The 24,112-nt window shown below is 40.9% G+C and overlaps 1 protein-coding gene across 4 annotated transcripts; it reads left to right on the forward strand.

Moving 5' to 3' along the window:
* The first annotated feature begins 3,499 nt into the window (after positions 1 to 3,499).
* On the forward strand, positions 3,500 to 11,174 carry LOC135305286 (carboxymethylenebutenolidase homolog). Of its 4 annotated transcripts, XM_064428793.1 has the most exons (7): positions 3,500 to 3,741; positions 5,773 to 5,816; positions 6,145 to 6,367; positions 7,140 to 7,247; positions 8,312 to 8,454; positions 9,605 to 9,696; positions 10,678 to 11,174. In XM_064428793.1, exons 3-7 carry the CDS (start codon positions 6,153 to 6,155, stop codon positions 10,855 to 10,857), a joined length of 738 nt encoding a protein of 245 aa, XP_064284863.1. In that variant the 5' UTR covers positions 3,500 to 3,741; positions 5,773 to 5,816; positions 6,145 to 6,152; the 3' UTR covers positions 10,858 to 11,174. The 4 variants fall into 4 exon arrangements, with proteins under 4 accessions (XP_064284863.1, XP_064284857.1, XP_064284866.1 ...); XM_064428787.1 differs by lacking the exon at positions 5,773 to 5,816 and having other exon boundaries at positions 3,505 to 3,741; XM_064428796.1 differs by lacking the exons at positions 3,500 to 3,741; positions 5,773 to 5,816 and adding an exon at positions 3,798 to 3,820.
* Positions 11,175 to 24,112: the final 12,938 nt, after the last annotated feature.

Below are 24,112 nucleotides of genomic sequence, written 5' to 3' on the forward strand. Positions count from 1 at the left end.
ATGTGGCACTGCCATATATTCACATATAGGAAATGCCTTTGTTATGTCCATGTCTTTGCAATTGGGAGGCCTCTTTTTAACAATTTTTTTAGGGTCTGAGTGCAAAAATGGATGGAATGCTTTAACATGCTTTGAAATACTCTCCAGTTCCTAGAGATTCATATTAATGTTTGAAGTTAGACTAAAGGTAAATTAATCTGTGTATTATGGCCCTTGTTCATCTATGTTCCAAATGAATCACAAGCCCAAAATTTAGGAACACAAACACATTGCTTGGTGAAGCTCATTTAGAGAGATGAAGCTTTTTAGGACTTGTATCCTGGTGGCAGATGTGTGTTTAGTAGATGATGTAAGGGACCACACAATTTGTGGCTAAGGTTATTCAGAGGGGGTTCTACTTTCTTGTATTCCCTGTGGCTCAGTGAAACACTATAGATTCCTGAACTGATCAGTTTAGGAATTGCAGTGTGCAATGCAATCTGCAGACAGGACATTTTAATGTGATGCTTACAACCATGGCTGCTGCCTGAAGAAGAAATCTCACATTTCAAAAACAATCTGTCGGGATGTGCCCCCTGTTGACGAAGTGACAAAATTATCATTTGTCTCCTTAAAAAGGAAAAAAACCCAGAAGTTTCTCTCCTCACTTAGGTAAAAAGACACCTCATAGAACCTTGGGGACTTCACCTCAAACTTAAGGATAACAAATTGGACAGAAGCCAAAAAGTCCTGCCTAAGCAATTTATTAGAAAAAGAAGACATCAAAGGAACTAATTGCTTTTTGTTGTGTTTTATCAGAAGCAAGAGCCTCTTGCCTTGGCTCGGTTTTTCTCTGTAAAGAGCTTTGTTATTTTGCTTTTTATTAAAACTTTTCTGTTTCCAACACTGCCACAGAAGCCATCCTGCTGATTTGATGCTATCTGAGATGGCTGAGCTATCTTGGGTGTGATATAGATCTCCAAGAGCTTATAAGACCTGGCTCGAGGTCTTATATCAACAATCCATGTTTTTGCATGATGTATCTTCCTTAGTTTTTCTGTCAGTGATATGACAAAATTCTCCATGTCTCATCAGCTCAAGACTGTATCCTCCTCAGCACCCATCCTCCATTTGTGGACAGCAGTAAGGAATATCCCCCCTTTGTTAAACGTCCTGGCAACCTGTGCTTCAGGGGATTTCTGAGCTAGAAATTTCTAATGCCACTCCTGCAACTGTGTCAAATGGCCACTGGTGGACCAGAGTTTGTGGATTTGCCAGATCCTTTTAGAACTTGCTTGAACTGCTGAGTTCTAGCTCACCTTGTGACTTCCATGGTTTAATTATGCCCCATAATTAAAGAGGAAGAAAGGCTTGTGATCATTAGTTTGAACCCAGCTGCCTCATATCTTCATCAAGTGCTGGTACTTCTAAAACTATAAGAAAACCAAACATGAGTGTATGTCCCTTTTCACCTTTGCAGTGCTACAGATAAAGACTGCATATCATTTAAATGGGGAGAAAAATGTAATTTAGGGAAGTCTTGATTTTACTAATGACAGTATCTCAAATTAAATATAACATCAGAGAAATATTTATTGTGGTGTCTCTCATGTAAAGATAGTCAACAATACTAATGATCTGCATTTCTCTTAATGGGATTGTTAAGGTGTTCCTACTTTACATGCTGCTAATGATCCTCCATCTTTCTCACACGGAGGTCCTCAGAGAATTCTGACCTGAAACTGCTGATTAACTGCTGATTTCTGTGTGACACCACCTATATGTAATGTATAAATGCAGCTGTTTCCTGGGTGATACAGCTGTCATAACACATATTTTCCAGGAGAAGAATGCAGAACTCTGGAAGTGTATTAATGTCCCTTGATTGCCCCAGCGTCAAACACAGATAACTCCACATTAATGGTGTTCCATTAGCGTTAGAAGGTTTGTTAATGTGGGGAAGGACGATCAGGACATCTATTTAGAGAACAGCAGTCATTCATAAATTCTGGAACGGCATGTGAACTGCAACACTAACACTGTGACTAAGCAAAAAGAAAAAAAACAAACTGACATGCAGTATTTTCGTGAAATGAAAGGGTAGATAGCTACTGAACCATATTATCATAGTTATGTTACAAATATTTCATATATGTGTATTTTTAATATATGTGTAATATATATTATATATATTATTATAGTTCATACAAGTACAGCCAAATATTCATGACAAAACTGTAAGTCTCTGAGTAGGAGCTGGAAATGTGAGATCTGAAAGAGGCAAGGGTTCACATTGTGAAGTGCAGCCAAATGCATGTACAGAGACTGAGGATGCATTGAATTAACTTTTGACTTCAAAGTGAAAAATCAGCATGGATTGCCTATCAAGGAACACGAAACAATAGGAAATCAAAAGCAGTTTAGTTTCCAAAGTTTAACCTTAATCTTAAGGTAAAGTGGAATAGCCTTATGTATAAAGAATTATTTCCACATGAATAAGAAAGGTGGAAATGTGGTTAAACAGCTCTAGTAGAGAGAAGGTTCTGCAAGCATTGCTGCCATTTTTGTTTTCTGGGAATGATGAAAACTCAAAATTGTTCTCTTATTTATTTGAACTACTCCTCTCTAAAGTTGATATGGAGTACCTAATGTCCTTGTGTGCTGTAATTTGTGGCGCACAAGTGGGAAGAACCAAAAAAAGTGAAAAAAAAGGGCTGGATTTTGAACCTTATGACTTTGCTCTGGAATTCTTGGAAGGGCTTTTTAAAATTTGTTTAACTTTATTTTAGGGATTGCAAACAAAGAGCACTAATGAAGTTACTTAGAATATGAGCAAGCACCTTACATATGAGGACTGAACTGTAAGACAAAGTGTGTTAGACTAGCGTGCACTTAGTCTACTTCATAGATGCACCTCTGAGGAAACAGGGAATTTTGGATTGCTAATATATTTAGCTAAAGGTCTTTGAAAAATAATCATAATAATCCCATAAAAAGAAAATCAGGAGAATGGGAAGGATAAAAGGACAAGCCAGAGACTAAATTAAACTAAAAAAAAAGTATAAAATATCCTGTGGTAGTTTAAAAAAAAGTCTGTATTTTAAACACTTATTGTATAGCATAGAGATAGAGAAATATAAAAAGTTATTATTTTCTTACATGCTACTTATTTTCATTCTGAAGAGAAAGTATTTGTCTTGCAGTGTATAACTTTGTCACGTATAGAACTTTGAAATGACATTTCTACTTCACTATCTCACTCTGCTGATGACTTTAAATGTCTTTTATCCATGGTTAAAAAGTCTCAGGAATTAATTATGCCAGCGTATTGTTTAAAAGTGTTTCGACACCAACCTTTAAAAACAAAGAAACACTCTTTAAAAAAAAAAAAAAAAAAAAAAAAAAAAAAAAAAAAAAAATTCTGGGTGGATTGTTCAGCTACATCAGCATGTTTTGGAAACGGAACGAAAAAGCCCTGCGGGGGTGAACACATTTCGTGCAAGTTCGAAAGCAGGCTCGGTGCACACCCCACCCTCGGTGGCAGTGAAATGACTGAAATGAGCCAGCTTTAAAAGGAGCGGCCTTAGTCACCCGGCCAGGCACAAGATAAAGGCAGGGCCTTATGTAACTCTGTTAAAGGAACCCGATCCTGCCGCTCTCCCCTTTCGTTTTGGGAGTCAGCGCTTTATTTGGGGGTCCACTTCAGCCACGCCGAGCTCCCGCATCCTGCTTCTGCTCTCCGGCACACCCGCGGCGCCACAGGTATGTGCGGGTTTGTGTGGGCTTTTAAAAAGCCGTGGCTTCTTTTTCCCCTCAGAAACGTAGAAGAAGCGCTTGCGAGGTGTGACTCAGCGTGTTCGGGAGACTTTCATTTTATTTGCAGGCAGAGTGCAAGCTCATTTAAATGCAGTTGGGGGTTGCTTTCTTCCCTTTCTTTCTTTTTTTTCCTATTTTCATTTTGAGATGATGGTTCAGAAACCTGTTATTTTCCCTCCAGAGGTGGAGAAGACCTCGAGGAGGAAGACTCAGGAGAGCGTGTTTACAGTACACAGTGCCACACAGCAATGTCTTTACATTTTTACTACCTCTAGATTCGAGTATCTGAATATTAATTCTTGTTTGGTCTTCTGATAAGTTCTCAAGTGCTTGCAGGAGGAAATAATGGTACACCAAGGCTGTGGGTTTTCAGATCCTCCTAAAATAACAGCTTTGATAAATGTAAGAGGGGGAAATTAATTTTTAATCAATGTTTCAATAGCATTTTAGGAATGGAAAGAGATGCTATTTGTATGTACTACAGCAGATGCAGAAACACTGAAGTGTCTTGCCTATGCTACAGAGCTTGCAAGTCTATATGGCTTATAAACCATACAAGCCAATGCTATCCCTCACAGTCTTGCATCTGGAGATGTTTTCATCAGTGAATATATCTTTAAATATTTCATGTTCTGTGTGTTGATTTACACGTTATCAGATAATATGAAATGTTTTCAATTAAAGCCTTTGAGGCTATACCAGTAAGGGCATTGTATTTGTGTTTCTGGAGTTCTGAAGTATATGTTTCTTTAATATTTAATCTCTGATTTTCTTATATTTTCTGATTTAGTCTAATCAAAATGAAACAGTTTGGGAATGCAAAATTAGTTATGAGCTTTTTCCTATTATATATTTGCACTGTGTTTTGCCTTATATGCTCATTTATTCACTCATTTTTTACTGGTAAACATACTTTAAATTAGAAGTTCTATATGTGAGACCACAACCTGTAGAGAAAAAAGGACGCTTATGGGTGTGGCTTATTTAAAAAAGAAAAGGTAGAATACTCATATGGATGTGTGCCCAGAGATTATACAGCTTTTATATATGACGCAGTTTTTCATCAACTGATCTGCAAAAATGAAATCTCCTGATATCTGCAATCTAGCCCTGGTGATGCTGCTTGGGAGATTCTGAATTTTAAAGTCTGCAAATCCAGAATATATTGCCCTCTAGAATTCTGTCCAAATTTCCTGGCTGCCAAGTTTTTTGCTGGCTTTCCTAAAGCTGTCCCTTTACTGCCACAAACCTTTTAAGTCCCACTTGTCCGGGGACAGTTCAGTAAATTTTTACTTTTTCTTTTACTATTTCTCTCTGTATTTTTGACAGAGTTAAGTTTGAAGGTCCTTGTTTCTTTACTAGCAAAGTTTCTATGGCAATACACATGTTTTATCTGTAGAGAGCTTGGGTAAAGCTTTATCTAAATTCTTTCCAGGTTCTTGAATAATTTGTAGATGCTCTGGGAATATTTAAAGGAGTTATTCAGGTCTGTTCATTCAGTTGGTTAACATAAGCTTGATGGCAGAAAATCATTAACTTGAGTCCCATGAGCTGCCTACAGGTGTGTTAGATTCTGTTGGTACTTTTTGACCTTTGTGAATTACTTGTTTTCATTTAAGCAATAGTTTGAAAAAAAATTAACCATACCCTACTCTTACCTTCTTGATAAAAGATTTGGCTCAACTTTAGGAATTCGGTTTTTTATGTTCAGTGTTGGTACATTTTTTTGGCATCTTTCCTAAGTATCCTTCTTCAAAAGTCTGCAACATCTGAGGCTAAAACTGTTTAGGTAAAGAATTTATTGATACTGAAAATTTCAGCTATGTAATATTTTAAGTCCCTGGATAAAAATGTAATGCTTAATCTATGTGTAGTTATATCTTTCTACACAGTAGCTGTTGATTTTTTTCTTTCAAAATGCTGAGTCTTGTATTAAGCCTTTACTGTCTACTAAAGAAAGCTATGCATTCCTGACAGGAAATACACATGATGAAGAGTGGAAGGACTGCCTTCATCACTATGTAAATAGTTTGTGATGGTTGCCTTGCTGCTTGCTCATAACATTATTTGTATTGTGCTACTCACTGTAAGGCATGGAAATCCTAGCATGTACCAGCTGCCTGCTGAAGACTTCATAGCATAAGAAACTCTAACAATAATCTTATTTATGTTAAATAACATAATGGGCTTATTGACTAATGCTTTATTTTAGATCAAACAGTAATGAGTATGTTCACCCTATTACTGTAATGCTTAAAAAATTCAATAGCTGATGATACTGCTGTCTTCTGATTTTTTTTCAGTGTGGTATGCTTTGGTATTCACTACTGAATGTTTTTTGTTCCTTAGTATCACACATGGCCAATGAATCGAGGCCCTGCCCATGTGATATTGGAGACAGGTTTGACTATGGAGGCCGTGGGCAGGAGGTTCAAGTTGGGCACATCAAGGCGTACGTCTGCAAACCTTCTGCCAGCACCGACAGAGCTGTCATTGTGATTCACGACATATTTGGATGGCAGCTCCCAAACACCAGATACATAGCTGATATGCTAACAACTAATGGATACATGTAAGAAATGCTGCTGTTTTCAAAGGGTCTTTTTAATAGGAAAGTTTGTTGAACCAACTGTTACTTTTTTCATATAAAGCATACAAACACAAATAATTTTGCAGTCTTTCTTTACCCCTTTCTCCAAGTAGCTTACTGCTAAAACAGTGAAAGAAGTCTAAGATAATTGAGTAGTCTTACCATAATGAGTTAGTAGCACAGAAGAAGAGGGGAGAAACAGAAAATTTTCTTATTCTGCATCTTTCATCTTCCATAAGCCTGTAGCAGCCTGCTTCCTCTGTGTAACTTGGCTGTTATGGTCAAAATGCCAAAGAAGCTGAAGATCTTTCTGTGAAGGGAAGGTGTACTAGCTTGTGTCAAATAGAGAAACAAATTCTCAAATATGTGAAAAGCATATTGAGTATCCTCTTTCCTGTATTACTGGGTTAGTGTTTCTTTGAGGCTAAAAGTACCATGCAAATTGTAGTTTCTTTGGTTTGGTTTTGGATTTCTTTTTTTAAGTCTGGTAGAAAACCACCAAGGATTTTCAGTTGCAGTTAACTATTTATCAAACTAAGTAATGAATTTTAACAGGGTAAAATGTAACTGGAAATTATACTAAGTCTCCTTATTAGATGTAGAAACTTATTGAGGGTTGCTGGTATACTGCTTTGGTGTGGGTTAAGTACTATGTATTCAGCAAAATAATTTGTTGTGTAGTACATATGGCCTTCCCTTTAATTATTTTTCAGTATTATTTCATGGACATAAAATATTCTTATTTTTCTTGCAGAGCCATCTGCCCAGATTTTTTTGTGGGACAAGAAGCTTGGAAACCTTCTAATGACTGGGCATCTTTCAATGACTGGGTGAAGACACGAGATGCTGGCAAAACAGACAAGTACAGCCATTGTTCCTCATCCACCAAGGGGACATCCATATCTCACAGGAATTTTAGCCTCAGTAAAAATGTAAAATTAGATCCTAAATTATTAGTGGGTCAAATATAGCTGGATGTCCATAAATACAAATCTCATGCAGCTCATGGGACAAGCTCATGGTTATGTGAGTGGTGCTTTACAGACAAAAGTAGACATTTGAAGAACAAAAGTTCCCAGTGTTTGTCTGTACAGAAAGTAGAAGCAAAATGAATGAATGAAAAGGAAAGAACCAGCAAAGGCTAGAAAATGCAGCTCACTCCAACCGCTTGAATCCCTCAGGAAGGCACAAATTCCATGGATTTTAGATAGGGTGCAAATGCAAACACTGTGTAACGAGGGAACATTTCTTCTGCTCCCCATCAGATCACAGCTAGTTCAAAGCATACTGCTTTCCCACTTTTCTCTATTTTTCCCATTTTTATCTGACACATACCTCGATTGCATAAAGTAACTGCTGGTTTAAAAAAAACATTTGGAAATTTATTTCCCCGATTTTATAAAATATTCTTCATCCTTGTGAGAGATGTTTTGCATAGAAGTCACATTTGCGATAACAGGGTGCTCTTGACTGGCTGTGGGTCTGAAACTTTTATTTGTGTTTGCCTATGTGATAACTACTGCTATTTGTGAAATGAATTGGACTGCTGTTCATAAAATCACCTCATGTCCTAGTAACAATGATCTAGGAAGACTGATTTTCTCCTTTGTCTTCTTCACTGGAGTTTGTCTTGTATTTTAGAAATAATAGTAATAGAAAAATGGTAAAGTAGCATTGTGGGTTGACCCCAACCAGCAGCCAACAACCTGGACTACCGCTCAGTCGCTCCTACGAGAGGAACGGGAGAGAATAAGGGAAAAAAGCAAGAAAACTCATGGGTTGAAATAAAGGCAATTTGATAAGGAAGGGAAAGAGAAAAACCAGGAGTGATACAAAGGCAGTCACTTTTTCCCAGAAGCAGACTGATACCAAAGAGGCCAGAGAAACAGGCTAGAGCCTTAATTCACTTTCATTTGCATGTCTCAGAGAAGTTGATGTCGTCCTCAAGTATCTAAAGGACCAATGTGGTGCGAAGAAGATTGGTGTCATTGGGTTTTGCTGGGGTGGAGCAGCAGTGCAACATCTGATGCTGAAAAATCCTGATTTAAAGACTGGAGTGTCCCTCTATGGTAAGCCTGAAATACCTGCTGCATTCTGAGCAGAATACCAGTGCAGGAAGCAATTCTTTAGGGCTATTGTGTAACAAAATTCAGTGTGACTTCTAGTGGAACAAGACGATTTTATTATAAATAATCTATAAGCGATTTGATTTTTGCACATTCACATTTTTACATTTAAGTGTACCCAGCAAGATCTATGTATTTAAAGAGTGGCATGACAAGGATCGCATCTGTGAACATAGTGCCAAATGCCATGGCCTTACTCATTTTGTGGCGATGACAAAAGGGCTTCTGGGCACATCTTTTAGGCAGTGATCCCTCATTACTAATAGGACCCAATTTTAGCTCTCTATTTTGACACATTGCTCAATGCATTTATGCTGCCTTTGATATTTTTCTTATTACATTCTGTACTTCTACAGAACTGAGACCAACTTAAAAAAAATTAGAGGTGAAAGCAAATGGAATATATTTTTCCAGAAAGATTATTGGGATTGTTTTGCTGCACTGGTATGTTGGATCACTTGAATCCATTCAACAGTGTTACTTGCTAATATTTTACTTTTTTGTTGTAATAATCTCAGGAATGAAAAAAGTAGCCAGGGTGGCAGCTGGTTAGTTCTACTGTAACTTTTATTCAAATACATTTGAATAGTCAAAATTACAATGTCAATTTGTTATGAAATCATATCAATGTAAATATATGTACACTGATATTGTAACTATCTATGTGGAATGATGAATAGTAACAATTATCTTAAAAATGATCTTCCCAAGCCAGAGGTGAGCAGTTCCAAAGTGTCCATCTCTCATAGAACCCTGTCTCTGACAGTGGTCAATAGCAGCTGCTTAAAGCAAGCCACAAAAATGGGGCAAATGTAACAATTCTTCCTGATTTTTCCCACAGAACTGGTCTCTTTGGTTTTTTTTTTTTCCCACACAACTTTGTGTTTCACACAACTTGAAGATGTTATCTTTAATGACATTGCAAGCATTCCACAACAAAAAGGACTTTTAAACAGAGTGTGTTAAATTCCATAACAAACTGATCAGCTGTAACTGATGAAAATGTCTTGAAGTTTCACTGTACAGATTTTTGTAGTGTTTTAGCTACTTTAGGTAGCATAACTTCTTGTATGTATGTTTTCTTCTTCCTTAGGAGTGATCAGCCGTTTTGAGGACAAACATAGTTTGCTGCATCCTACCTTCTTCATTTTTGGTGAGAAGGATAACATTATTCCATTGGAGCAGGTGAGTTTCCCATCACAGATATTTCACTTCTTAATGCTTTTCATGCTTGTTTTGTAATTTGGTTTTAATGAACACAAAGTAGAAAACTAATTTGTACTTTTCTTTCTCTTTCACTAACTCTTACAGTACTTCTACACAAATTTTTGTTGTTTATCCCCAAATCAAAAAGTTTTACCATGACACTAAAAGCATTTTCTGTTTCTATTTGAAAATTTGGGTGATTTTCAGTTCCTAGGAAAAGAGCAAGAGTCCACAGAAAGCCTTCCAACAAGTTTAAGATAGGAGAACCTTTTTAGTGGTACAATGGTCCATAAAATCTGCCTGTCCCAATGGAATCCCTTGTTGTAGGAGAATTAAAAAGATCCTGTGGCTATCCTTTTCCTTTTTCCCCTGTCCTGCAGAGATTCTCCTTTCTGTCACTCTGTCAACAGCCTTTCTCTGGAGTCTGAGTGGAGAATGGTTGGAGAAAGATGATTATCTGCCAAGGGGATCAAAGGGAAACATGTTTTTATTGAGTGATGTTGGCTTTAGTTTTCCTAGCAAAAATTCCAGCCACTTTGAACTGCTGATTTTGTCTCTGCCCCTCCTTCCTCAACTTCTAACTCAAATTCTTGCCCCAGTTTTTTTGTAATGTGTGGTCTATCACCAGTAACTCATACAGTGTTCACTACATGATAACCTTCTCATGATGCTGACCAGTAGGTTTTTCACCTTTACAGGTATTAATAGTAATCCATGTAATATTTTTTTACATTTTATGCAGTCACATGCTGGTATTTTACTGGGGGAAAAAAAAAGCCTAGTTAAAGAAAGCAAGTGCAGTAACAGAAATGCATTTAGGTATAAAACTAATAGAAAACAGTGGCAAGGATAAATTATGTCTGTCTTTCAGAAAAGTAAAAAATGAGGACAGTATTGGGACTGTAAATATAGAATGTGTTAACTTTGTACTCAGCCAACATAGAATGTTCTGTGTTACAGGTCACCTTGCTGGAGCAGAAGCTTAAACAAAACTGTAAAGTTGATTATGAAGTTAAAGTTTACCCTGGACAAACACATGGGTTTGTGCATCGCAAAAGAGAAGATATCAATCCTCAAGATAAACCTTATATTGAGGAAGGAAGGAAGGATATGATCAACTGGCTGAATAAATATCTTTAGGTTAAATTAATGCCAATAAACAAAATCAATTGTCGTAGGAAATCAGAAAGCAATACAGACTATATTACTTAAAATGTTCTTACAACTATATTTTGTAAAACTCTTCTGCAATAACACTACTTATTTGCACTTACCTTCTAAGCAGGGGCCTAGAAATGGCTTTTCAAATGCTGAAAGTTATAAATGTAAAGAAGGTTTTTAACACTGGTCTTATATATCTTAAAATTATTAGCATTTCATGTGGCATATTTCCTGGCACCTGAAAGTTTAATTTTTTTATATCAATGTCAACATGATTAAAAATCATTGAAACTCTTGCCACTCTTGAGAAGTTATCTCCTTAAAGCTGAGTTTAGCTGTGGGATTTTCAGCTCCAAGATTTTGGGTAAATATTGTTTACCTAAACTATATTAGGTAACTAACTATTATTTAGTTCTGGGTTGGAAGACTGGGAGATTTTCTTGGAAACAGAATATCCTCTTCAGAATTCATGAAAAGAGAGCTGTTGTGTCTGGCACTCCATGTGTGGAGATGCGAGCCTTGAGTCCATGTTTTCAGAAACTTGGTTTATTATATTATGATATATATTATATCAAAATACTACAGTAAAACTATACTAAAAGAATAGAGAGAAAAGATTCATCAGAAGGCTTGAAAGAACAAGAATGGAATGCATAACAAAATCTTGTGACTGCTCACAGCCTTGACACAGGTGGCTGTGATTGGTCATCAATTGAAAACAATCCACATGGACCAATGGAAGATACACCTGTGGCATTCCACAGCAGCAGATAGTTATTGTTTACATTTCTTTCCTGAGGCTCCTCAGCTTCCCAAGAGGGAAAAATCCTAGCAAAGGATTTTTCATAAAATATCATGACTACAGAGAGCTAGTAAAGGCAAGGGGAAGGACAATGGAAAGAAATGTATGTGAACAGAAAGGGAGCTACAAAAAGTTGGGAACCAAGACTAAAGTGAAGAGATTAGAGGAAATCACATCATTTAACAACTATCTTGAGGCAAATCCTTCATTTCTCATGGTTTCAGGCAGTTTCCATACCTACTGAACCTAATTCAGAGTTGGTCAGAAACCAACCTCCAACATGACCTCCTCACCTCCACAAATCACTCCTTTATTATCAGGTTTCTCTCTGCTCTGATTTAACTAGGTAAGCTACAGCCCATTCCTAGTGACTGGAGGAACATTACCCTGTTTCAGCTCCTTTAGGCCCTCCCAGTGTAATTCCCAAAAACCATGTGGTGAGATCTTGCCTGTATTTGTGATGCTGAGGGAATAGATGTGGCTAAAATACTGTACTGAATATTACTCATTTTCCCCTCTGGAAAATAAATGTGTGAGCCCAGGGAGCTTTCAGAGAATATTGCCTTTCTAGTTGCAGCCCCTCCATGGTTTCCATTGCTGCACAACATTTTTTCTTTTTGAGTTTGCTGCTGCCAGCCATGCCTGACAGCTCCTTCAGGAAGTCATGCTCCCACTGGCTCTTTCCTAGCTGGGAACCTAAGTAGTCTGTGGTAGATTTGTAGCTGCATATGTGTCTGAACTTCATGGTGTCTCTGGAGTCTCCCACCATGTGGGTTCCACCTCAGGTCCCAAATCCCCAGCAGTGCTTCATCCATCCCTCCATTTCAACCCCTTTCCTCACACCACTCCTTCCTTCCTGCAATGCACTCTGTATGTCCCGTGAGAAAATAGCTCTTGCTGTAGCACAGTGGTTGATATTAATGAAAATCTCCTGTCTTTCAAAAAGATTTCATGCCAATCTCTGAGGCAAAAATGCAAAATCTTCCTTTGCTCCTTGGTTCATGGCCTTGGTCAGGGATTATTGCTATTCTGTGGTTTGGACTCTGCACATTGTGTTTCCATCTCCTTGCTCAATAATTGTGAGAGAGATGAGCCTTCAGTTCTTACTGGGTCCAGCCAGTGCAGGGAAAGCCTCTTCAGGTCTGCAGGGCACTGCTGCGATCAATCATGCTGGAAGAAATAGTCCCTCCACACTGGAGAAGTTCCATGATGTCTCCCCTCATCCTGCCCTTGTGCACAGTCTGTGCAGACTCCCAGTGACTTATAGACAGAGGGAAGGGCCAGACAGTGACTTCTGTGCTTCCTGCCAGTCCTGGCATGGCTCTGTTCTCAGCAGGTAGAAGAGGAACAGTTTCCCAGGAGAGAACTGCAGAGTCCTCCATGCACTGGCACAGGCACACCTGAGGTGTGTGCCTGCCCAGTTCTAGGGAATGGGAACATAACAATGCACAAACCTGCCTGGAAGGAAGCAATGTAGGTTTGTGGTTCAGGCAATCTTTAAAGTGTAAATTCAATTCCCAGCTCTGGATTCATGCCCAGTTTATCAGGGTTGCTATGAGAACAGGGAGAGATGATGAAACTGAACTCTCTACAACTATTTTCTCATGTGGATTTTAAATAAAAGAGCCTTGGTTTCTCTGAAGGTAATGTCTTGGTTGGCAAACCTGTCCAGCTTGTTTTTTTATGTGAATGAACAGGGAATAGGACAAAGTGTTGCCAAATTTTCCCTGAGATGGGGAAAGACTGTAAAACTGAAGAGTATTTTGCCAAAATGAATTTTCCTTGGAGAATTCAGAGTCTCTTGCTGTAGGACAGGTGTTACATTTTATTATATATTTTGTTTCATAAGGAAAAAAACCAAAAATGGGTGTATTAGAAAAGGTCATTGCCAGGAGGTCAAGGGAGGTTATCCTGCTCCTCTATTCAGTTCTGGTGAGGCCACATCTGGAGTGCTGTGTCCAATTCTGGATTCCTCTGTACAAGAGAGACACGAAGCTCCTGAAGCAGGTCCAGCAGAGGGCAACAAAGATGATGAGGGGACTGGAATATCTCTCTTACAAGGAGAGGCTGGGACAATTGGGCCTGTTCAGCCTCAAGAAGAGATGACTGAGAGGGGACCTCATATGTGTCTATAAGTATCTGCAGGGAAGGGGTCAAGAGGACAGAGCCAGGCTCTCCTTCATGGTGGCAAGCAATAGGAGAAGAGGCAATGGAAAGGAAGTGATGGGAAGTTCCAAGTGAATATGGGGAAGAACTTCTTTGATGTGCAGGTGACCATGGACTGAAGCATATTGCCCAGAGCAGCTGTGGAGTCTCCCTTACTGAAGGTATTCCAGGACTGTCTGGATGCAATCCTGTGCAATGAGCTCTGGGATGACTCTGCTTGAGCAAGGAGATTAGACCAGATGACCCCCTGTGGTCTCTTCCAACCTTAGCAGTGGTTTTGTGATTCTGTAAAATGCACTATCTAAGACTAAAGACTCAGAAAACTCAATAGTGGCACAAGCATTTTGGTAGCGTCTGTTATCCTTAATCAGTTTAATATTACACTGGCTTAACATCTACTCCAATTTTCTTGCATTTTTTACATGCTGAATGGGAGCTTTTTTATGCGTTTTAGTTAAATATTTATGGCAACAGTTTTTAATCCACAAAATGCCTCTTCAACTCTGTTCCTTTTTCTGCATTGCTCTCTGTCATGTTCGCATTTATTGTTGTGGGGTTTTTTTACTGTGGTGTCCAAACCAGACAGCCACTGTTTTATCTTGTTAATTTTTCTCAGCTTCTTTGACTTGTAAATTGGAATGGGCTTTTAGTGTAGAGGCCATAGTCAGCAAAGACAAAGAAAAGCAGTCTTGCTCCCCTCACTCACCCCCACTCCGCCCCTGCCCCAGACATACATATGTAGCAGTGCCAATATTCCTATAAAATTATGTGCACTCAGTATAAAAAAATGCCCTCCACCTTCTGGCCTGTGGGCAGGAGGACATCTATGATTTATGGTATATAGTAAGAGGCTGTACACTTGCTTTAAAAATGTGTTCCTCTGTACAGCACCAACTGCACGAATGTGGGGAGCAGCTCTTCCTCAGCTGCAAACTCTGACTCCAAGGAGCTCTGCTGCTGGGTCTTGAAAGGGCTTTTTTGTCTTATTTTTTCTTCAAAGCAGGCCCTAGGGAAGGAGCTGAATGTTTGCTATGCTGGATTAGTGAGGCTTCAGGGCTAGAAGCCTGACCAGAATTTGAACTTGATGGAATTTGGAGAATTAATGGAAGATGTGACAGAAATGACTACACCAATAGATTCAGGTCCAGTCCATCTGAATGCCATGTTGTAATTCATTTTGGCCACGTTCACAGGCCTACTAAGTTTGGTATTCAGGACTGTAGTTGCCTACATAGATTGTAATCAACATGGACTCCCTACCTTTAACTAATGAAATTTCAATGTGTTTTGACACAGACCAGGAGTGGTAGCTTAGGCTCTAGAAAGGTGCACTGAAGACACAATTTTTTGAGGTAGGTTGTTTTGTCACAGGGACACAAAACAATCTAGTTTCATTTTATTTGAGGTAAAAAAATAAAGGTAGACCACTGAAAGCACTTTAGTCAGAGCTCCCATGGGAAGAGCAATGGGAATTTGGTACCTGCTTCCACTTTATACCTTCAGAAACCTCCAGCACGCTTCACTTATTTTGTGGTTTCTAATGTTTGGCACTGAAGTTTATCAAAGCCCAGTGAATAACAGAATGCTAAATTTCAGATAGTGAGGAACAGAATGGGCTAATGAAGCTCCAAAACAAAGTTCCCCTTTCAGACCATCAGTGGAGCAGATGGTGACACCTGTGGCAATACATTTTCTTTCCTTCCTTTCTTGCCACTGATGTATTAAGAGCTCATGAGGAATTTTCACATCTGGGTTGGTAGTTTGCCCAGAACTTCAGCAAAGCTATGCTAATGTTATTTGTTAGGGGGATTGCAAGTCATTCCAACTGCACTAATAAACTGTTCTTCAGTTTTACTTCCAGGTGTTGAGCTTATAGATTGTTGACTATTTCTTTAAAGTTCTTTTTATTTTTGCAGAATCTTTAGAAAATTAAGAAAATTGCTAAGAAACTTTAGATGGGTGGCTAAGCCAAAGTAAAAAAACCTATGTCATTCAGTAAAGAAAAAAAACCTTTCTTTTTCCTCTGACTTCTTTGAGCAAAAAGCAGAAGGTAATTTTTAGGCATGGGTGTTTGCAAGAAGAAAGAGATGCAGGGGGAAGGGATAAGCTTGCCTGTTTTTGTATATATTTGCAAGAACTGTACTTTGCAGTGCTCTGTGATGCTGCTTTGGAGAGCAGTGAGCTGTGAAAGCTCTCTCCTTGTCAGTAGGACAGCAGTGGGGCAGCAGCTCAGGGTAGGTTAGCAGTGCAAGGTAAGTTGATCCTGTTGGATGGCTTGAGTAGACTGAGAGCTTGTTATTGTCCGGCCTTTCCCCTGTTTTCCTCACCCAGCTGGTTTATCCCTAAAATCACTCAGAATTTTTCTTTCTGAGACATAGATACACCCTGGTGAAAATGAAAGGGACAGACTCACTCATGTGTTATCTATTACAGATGAAACCAACTTCTGGCTGCACAGGCAAGGTAAAGTAGAGGTGGCCTCCTGCTCAGGGGTGCTCCTGAAGTGTACAGGCTGTATATCACACCTGTGTTTTCAGATGTGATAACCAGAAGAAATGTTCTCTCTTTATAGTGATGTGTAACAAATAGTGCTAGAAATAAATAAAATGGTGGAACTTTCTTTGCTGATGTAACTGAAATCATATCATTAAAATCCCTCTAAGTTGGAAAAATGGGAATAACAATGACCTGCAGCAACATTGTTTGTTGCTGCTCCTTTCCAGCCCACCCTTTTCTGATGCCCCTTTGCTGTGTAGCACCAAGGCAGAGGGCAGCACTGCTGTGCCTGGCTGTCTCAAGGCTGTTGCAAAAAACCATGAACTCATTCTGCTCACAGACCGAGCTGGGCTAAAGCTGCAGAGCCTCGTCAGATGGGTGCTTTGCTTAAACAATATTAGCAGATTTTATCAGCTTGGAATCATTATTCATAGCCAAGTGGGGCTGGGCTTGTACTGCAGTGACTGGCAGCAGGGCTAGAGGGCATAAAGTTCTGTCTTTATTGCCTCTGCAAAACACTGCTGAGGCCCAGACCTAACTACCTTTCTGCATAACATCTCACTCTCACACATTTGTCACTTTTTGCAGATTAAATATTGTGAGCAGCTACCTATGGCTACCTAACTCCAGTTATGGCTACCTAACTCCTTGTGGAGCAGCAGAGATCACAGAACAAGAGGAGATTTAGGATCTTTCCAGTAGGCCTGGGATGAAGGAAGCAGGAGGAGTCTGACCAAGCTAGAACAGACAAAAGGTGAAGAGGTATCTGGGGGGTAGAGGAGGGAGAGCATAGCTGGCTGTGAAAAGGAAAAGTGTGGGAGGTAGGCACTGAAGAGATCAGACAGTGGTGTTGGTTGTTTAAAAGCAGAGTTATGGCAAAGTACAGTGTTCCAGAACTTCAGCAGGAAGCAAAAGTGACACTGTGAAGAGGAGAAAATGAGGCCTGAGACTGACCCTTGTCCACATTCTTCATATCTGTGTTGGTTTTCTTTACTAAGAATCTGTTGAATAAGTCTCTGTGAGGACAGCCCAATGGAAATAGGCAAATAAAAGGTGGTAGAAAAGAAAATAAAAAAGAAAAAGGGAGAGGTTAGGCAGGAAATACAGATGTGGGATGCTCAGGTGGGGAAAAACACTGGCAGTGATGGTGTCTCCTGAAATCACAGGAATCTCATGCCTCTGCTCCACTTTCCTGACTTAATGAACCAGGAATCAGCCCTGACTGAACACTATATAATGTTAGCAGAGATGTCTTCATTAAAGAGGAGCAAAAATTCAGCAGTACTAAATGGAGGTAGAGCCTCCCTGTGGAAAGAGATAAAGGGAGATCTGCTTCAAAGGAGAGGCAGTGAGTCAGCACTGGAGAGGCAAAGCAGGGGATATTTCTATTGCTGGCTGCCCAAGAGATTTGAGGAGATAAACACTTCTTGCTGTCACTAAGCCTTTCCCCATCACACTGTGAGCAATGGCACTGTAGGAGACAGGTGGCCCTCTGTTGCTTCATGGCTGTTGCTGGGTGATTTGTAGATCATATGCCAAAGTTCAAAGTTAAATTCCCAGGAATTGCTCAACCCAAGATAATGCCAGGAATCAAAATTGGGGAGATGATGGAAGTTACTCCTCAGTAAGACAAAAGTTTCTTGGGGAAAAATTACTACCTGGGATTTTTCTCACCCACCCCTTTCCCTTGCTGAAACTTCCCTTCCCTAGTTTCATTGCCTCTCCAAATGTACTTTTTCTGCTGGGTAGATGCCCAAAGGGGGCTGAAGAGAAACATGTCAGGATGTTTTGGGATAAAGTCAAGGTAAGCAATTCAAAGCAAGAGGTAAATGAGGAATTAATAAAGGGGAACAGTTAATTATTTATTTACCCCATTGGGGACGGGTGAGTCTAAAGTCAGGAAAAGAGCTGGAAGAGAAAGGAAAAGATGTCTCTATTGGTTCATGCTATGCCAGTAAGAGGGAACTGGGGAAGGCTTGGCAGTTCCCTGCGGGCTGATGGGGTGGAGAGGGTACCATTCCAAGCCTTATTGCTTTCCAGCTGGCTCAGATTAATGGTGTTTGCTATTCCCATGATAACTCTGATAGCATCTGTCTGATGTACTAATGACAAGATGCTTCATTCACCACTCAAAAGAGGGATTAGGGCTCAAATTGCCATTCCAGCTTGTCACTCACCAAGGAATTAAAATCTTCTTTGAATGTGGAATTTACTGACCCTGTGGGAGAGCCTAAGACTAAGGAAATGATGCTTTAAACATGAGATCACTGAAATAAATAACTCATTAGCTGGAGAGTGTTCATCTTTCCAAACTCTGGTGGAGAGCCACTGGACAACATTACACAGGCAGCACTCTCATGGAACAGCCAGATCATCACAAATACCTCAGACATTTCCTTCTCTGAAAAAATAGCAGAGTATGGTGCAGGGACACCAAGAGATGGCTTTTAAGGAGTTTGTGTGGTTATTATAGAAGAGGCTTTGATCTGTGTCTTTCCTAATGAAGCAAATTATCTACATCTTGTCCTGATTTGTCACTGACAGCTGGCCATAGTCACAAATCTAAATCAGGGGCTGTGCAGAAAATAACTTTGATTTTCATCTGAAATCGCTATCAGCATCAAGACTGATGCTGATAGCGATGCCTTAAACGAATTTATATAGATGTGCCCACATGGGAAGACAAGTGTCCTGTAGTAGAAGCCTGTGATCTCTGCTAGCTCAGCTCTGCTATGAGGTTTTACAGAAGAAGTGAGCTGGTACTGAACTAAATGTGCACAGTGGTGGAGAGCAGCAGCATCTCAGGAAACTGGATGGTCAGTCACTCTAGGTGCTCTGGGTTCCTCCAGAAATTACTGACATCTGTGGTTTTAGAAAGTCTGAGGACACTGCCCTCCTCCCTTCCCTGCTCTTCCCCCCACCCCTGCCCCCCCCCCCCCCCCCCAAGTTCTTGAAAACATGTCTTTAGAATTGTCCAGGAAATAAGATCCTTTAAGAAATTAACAGTGAATTCCAAGTCTTACTAATTTGCATTGGTTGTGGGGTTTTTTGGTTGGTTGGTTGGTTGGTTGGTTGGTTGGTTGGTTGGTTGGTTGGTTTTGTTTGATTTTCTTTTTATGGGTTAGGGTTTTTTTGCTATGCTAGGTCTAGCTTCTCTTCATATCACACGTCATTTTATTGCAATAATTCTCCTTGGAATATAAGTACAATTTGAGCTAAAATATGTCGCAAGTTGAAGCAATTGTGTTGTAGTTAGTGGAATAATGTACAAGATATGACCCAAGGTCAAAAGCCCTTTTGGTGTTTTTTTGGGACTCCTTCCATCTCCGGAACAATCCCTGTAACATCTCCACACCAGTGTCTCTCTCTAGCGCTCTAATGATGGAAGACTCTCAGCCTCCCTTAGGAGAAGCCTGTTTCCATGTGATCAGTGAGGCTGATTAAATCTCTTTGGAAGACTTAAACTCTCTCTTTGAAAGACTCAAACTGTATCTGAGCTCCCTTAGGAACGAAGCAGAGCTGGATAACCTAGCTTGTGTCATGTCCACAGATCATCTCTCAGAAGGCAGTTCCCTGGATGGGCTATGCAACCTGAAAAATCTCCAGAGCCCACAGCAACTGACAGATCCCACACCTCCTAGAGGGTAGAATAATAACAAGGCAAGTCCAAGCTAGCAGAGGTCACAGTCCTCCTCAAGTCAGCCACAGCTGTCCTGCATCCTTGTTTCTGTGGAGAAGAATTGTGGTTGCAAGGATGTTGAGCTTGAAATCCCTGCCCCTGCCATGTGTGTCCATCCAGGTTAAAGAGATTTTTCTGCCTCTTTAGATTCCACCTGTGATGCCTGAGGTTTTAGCTTTTATGTTTTTCAGATTCTGTACTGCTTTTGTGTGTAGTTATGAGCTTCATATTAAGTGTTGATAAGCTGTCTTCACAGAGTAGCTAGACAAAAAAATTCCTTTTCTAGCTTGGGACCAAGGAAAACTGATCAGGCCCAAGAGTATAAACAATGTGGACTGAAGAGAGGAAAACAAGAAGGATGGGACTTCATAACCTAAACTATAATTGGACAATTAACTCCAATATGCAAATGGAGCAGAACTGATAAATGTGTGAGACCCTGTGACTGGTCATCCATTCTGTGACCCTTTTGGGTTCATCTTGGTGCAGCCCTGGCTGGGCTCTTCTGCTGCCCAAGGTGGATCCATTGAGGTCTTTTAATAAATACCTACTTTATTCTTTGGCTCCATCTAGCCTCTGTTCTAGGTCAGCCCTGACAAGGCATCACCTCTATGTCTGTATGTCTGCCTGGTTGTCCCAGGTGCTCAGCTATTCATATACCTAGGTATTCACTTAGTGTTAACTCACACCAGAGATCGATCACTGGACCACAGCGGCAAGGGAAGCTGAAGATCAGACTTTAGAATGTCCCCAGTTCAGAAAAATGAAGTCTTGAAGATCTTGAATGTAACAGGTCACTTCTGTGGAACTGAATTTCAAAGTGGCTAAATGAATCTGTTCAATTAATGTGCTTTTCTTTAGTTTAATATCACCATCTAGTGCCATTTGGGTCCAGTTTCCACTGTTATATTTTTCCTAACCAGTCTTGGTTTCTTACCTCTTCCCTCAGTAACACTGCAGATGTAGCAAGAGACACACCAGCAGCAATGGTCCTGGGAAAGTGACAAGGAGATATTTAGCTCAAGAGGTGAACTTGTTAGGATGTCATATTTAAAATGTTTGTCCCAAGGAGTTGAGGATTTTTTAAAGCTTTACGTCTGTCTGGAAGTCGGACATACAGACAGTGATACAGTTGCTTTTACCTTCCAGCAGTGCAGTGCAATGTTTGGAGGGAACAATTTTACTCCTGATGCCATATTTGTAGCAGATTGGTCAGAGGGAACAACTTAGTTGGAAGTAAGACCAGACAGATACTTTGAATGTTAATAAGTCACTTGGACTGCATGACATTTGCCTGAAAGTCCTGAAGGAATTCAAATGTGAAACTGCGAACTGCCGGCCGAGCTGCATAACCTGTCTGTCATTAGTATCTCTGTGCCTGAGCACTGATTCAGTGCTCAGGAAAACCCATTAACCCATTCACTATAAAAAAATTACTGGTGAGTCTGACTTCCATTCATAGTAAGAGACAGGTGTCTATTATAAAGGATAAGACTGAAGAATGGTCTCAGTGATAGTCTTCTGAGAAAGATCCAGTGTGGCTCCTCTAAAGGGAAATCCCACATCATTGCCATGCTGGTTTCTGTGAGGGCCTCAATAAGCACAGGAAGTTACTAAAGGGTTGGAGGAAAGGTCTTTTTATGGAATGAAGCTGAGTAAAGGACAAGAAGTAAAAAGGGAGCATGGCACCTTTCTCAGAGTGGGGAAGAGAAGAGAGAAGAGAAGAGAAGAGAAGAGAAGAGAAGAGAAGAGAAGAGAAGAGAAGAGAAGAGAAGAGAAGAGAAGAGAAGAGAAGAGAAGAGAAGAGAAGAGAAGAGAAGAGAAGAGAAGAGAAGAGAAGAGAAGGATTATCCAGTCCAACTTCCTGAGCACTTAAAGGTCAAAGTTAAAGCATGTTATTAAGGGCATTGTCCAAATACCTCTTAAATGCTGACAGGCTTGGCAGCAGTGGCCACCTCTCTAGGAACCTGTTCCAGTGGTTTACCACCCTCTTGGTAAAGAAATTCTTCTTCATGACCAGTTTGAACCTACCCTGGCACAGCTTTGAACTGTCCTGTCACTGGAACCTATCCCCTTCACTTCCTCTCCATAGGAACCTCGAGAGAGCAGTCAGTTTTTCCTCCAAGCATAGCCCATGTACTACTCTTAGGAGTGATTTTATTCAGCATCTTCATGGATGACCCTAGGGGAGTGACTGAACTCCTTGCCTCCCTTCCTTGCAATTTTTTGGACAGCCCCAGAGGAGACAAGTGCAATGCCTTGACATTAGACAGATAGCAACACTGGGAACAATGTCTCAGCAGCAGTTGTCCCTAGGAGCTGATTGGTGGAAGATGTTTTGCAGGGTGCTGGCCTTCTCCTCTGTGCAGATGAAGCTTTAGAAATGAGGTAGTGTCAGCCTTTCTCAGGGAATGGGAGCCTTTGTCTTCCAGACCATTACTAGAGGCAGGCAAGAAGCTGCCAAAGAATTGAGAGGTAGGCAGGAACCATCATTTTGCCTTACTTCAAGGGTACTGATAAGTTTTGATGGCCCTGACCAGCCTCTCCTGGATCTCCCACCATAACATCTTCCCGTGGGACCAGGAACCCCATTTCACCTGAGCCCTGGGCTTTTAGTCCCTGCCTGAGCTTTAATGTGGTCTATCTTTCCCAGCTGTGCACGGCCATATTCACTGTTCATCTGACCCTGGCAATTGAACAGACTTCCTGGCTTGACCTGGCCTGGCAATCACTGGACTGGCACTGACTGCCAGCACCAGGAGTGATACTGACCTACAAACCAACTTCTTACCTGGACCTTGGACCTACTTTGCCACCACAAGCTCACCTGATGATCTGGACTCCCAGTTGAACCCAGTCCATCTCTGGGCCTGCCTGCTTTCCCCTTGAAGGAAACTGGGATAAGACTTGGCTGGAGAGACCTTGTCCTGCCAGCCTTTTCTCCCTTGCCTCCTGGATCCCAGATGTCCCATGGAGCAGTTGTCCCATCTCTCTGCTCTGACAGAAGAAAATTTTCCCAGTGAAACATGTTGTTTTACATGCCCCACCACCCAAGTCCACTCTTCTTCTGCAAGTCTGTCCTTTTTTCCTGCAAGACCTCACTACCACTCTTCCCTTCCCACTATCTGTCATTAAGCCACCTGGAGGCCAGCCAACTCAGCCTTCTGGAGTGGCACCACCTTACCAGGCCAGGGTGGGAGCTGCAAACTGAGTTGCCTCCTGAACAGTCCTACCTGTACCTGTGGTGACAAATAAGCCATTAAGTTTCAGGGAGAAGGCTGATGTACACCATGGTTACAGGATATTTTATATTGTTTTAAGTACTGGAGGACAGGCTGGGAGAGATGGAAAAGGTTAAAAATACAGCTATTGTAGATCCCTGTCCCTGTGCTGGGTTGGAAGGGCACTGCCCCAGCATTGCTCTGAGGCACTGGGAGCAATGCTCATGGATTCCACTGGATTACCACTGCCTCTTGCAATCATTCTCCACCCAATGCACCCAACAGCAACGTGAAGGGAGTTGGTTGAAGTGGGACTGAGCAGAACACTTTGACGCAGGTGTGGTGTTCAGTGGGTGACCAGAGGTTTCAGGTGTGAGGGGTTTTGACAAAGATGGGGAGCACAGCTAGGAAGCACTTCTCGGGAGCAGGCCCCAGGCTCAGTGTGCCTGTTGTGTTGGCTGGGAAGCGAGGTGGGACACTGTATGGCACTGTCAGGAAGGCGGCCAGCAGATTCCTCAGTGATGGGGTAGCACTGAATGACCTCAGAGCACAAATGGTCTGTGCAGCTGGTGGACTCCTGTGAGCACCCTGCCTGTGCCAGGGAGAGCTCAGGGCCCCAGCTCTCCTGGGAGGAGCCCACACCTTGTAGTACCCTGCAGACTGGCCTGCCTGCTGAGGCTGGGGGGAGGAAAGTGCTGGCAGCTCATGGAATTATTAACAGAAAAAGCAGAAGGGCAATGGGGAAAGTCAAAGAGTGGTTCCCCAGCGTCAGGCACAGAACTGGATCTGAAAAAGCTGAGCAAAATTTGGTGCTGGAAATGAAGGGATCGTGACTGCTCTGAAAAGCTACTTTCACAGATGTTCTGCGTA

The sequence above is a fragment of the Passer domesticus genome, chromosome 1 (assembly GCF_036417665.1).
Source record: "Passer domesticus isolate bPasDom1 chromosome 1, bPasDom1.hap1, whole genome shotgun sequence".
In the NCBI taxonomy this organism is placed as follows: Eukaryota; Metazoa; Chordata; class Aves; order Passeriformes; family Passeridae; genus Passer; species Passer domesticus.

Excerpts from the sequence above, each read along its gene's own strand:
- LOC135305286 (XM_064428793.1), top strand. The coding sequence starts at position 6,153 with ATGGCCAATGAATCGAGGCCCTGCCCATGTGATATTGGAGACAGGTTT. Across the intron at positions 7,248-8,311 it reads GATGCTGGCAAAACAGACAA|AGAAGTTGATGTCGTCCTCA; the intron begins GTACAGCCATTG and ends TGCATGTCTCAG. Across the intron at positions 8,455-9,604 it reads GACTGGAGTGTCCCTCTATG|GAGTGATCAGCCGTTTTGAG; the intron begins GTAAGCCTGAAA and ends CTTCTTCCTTAG.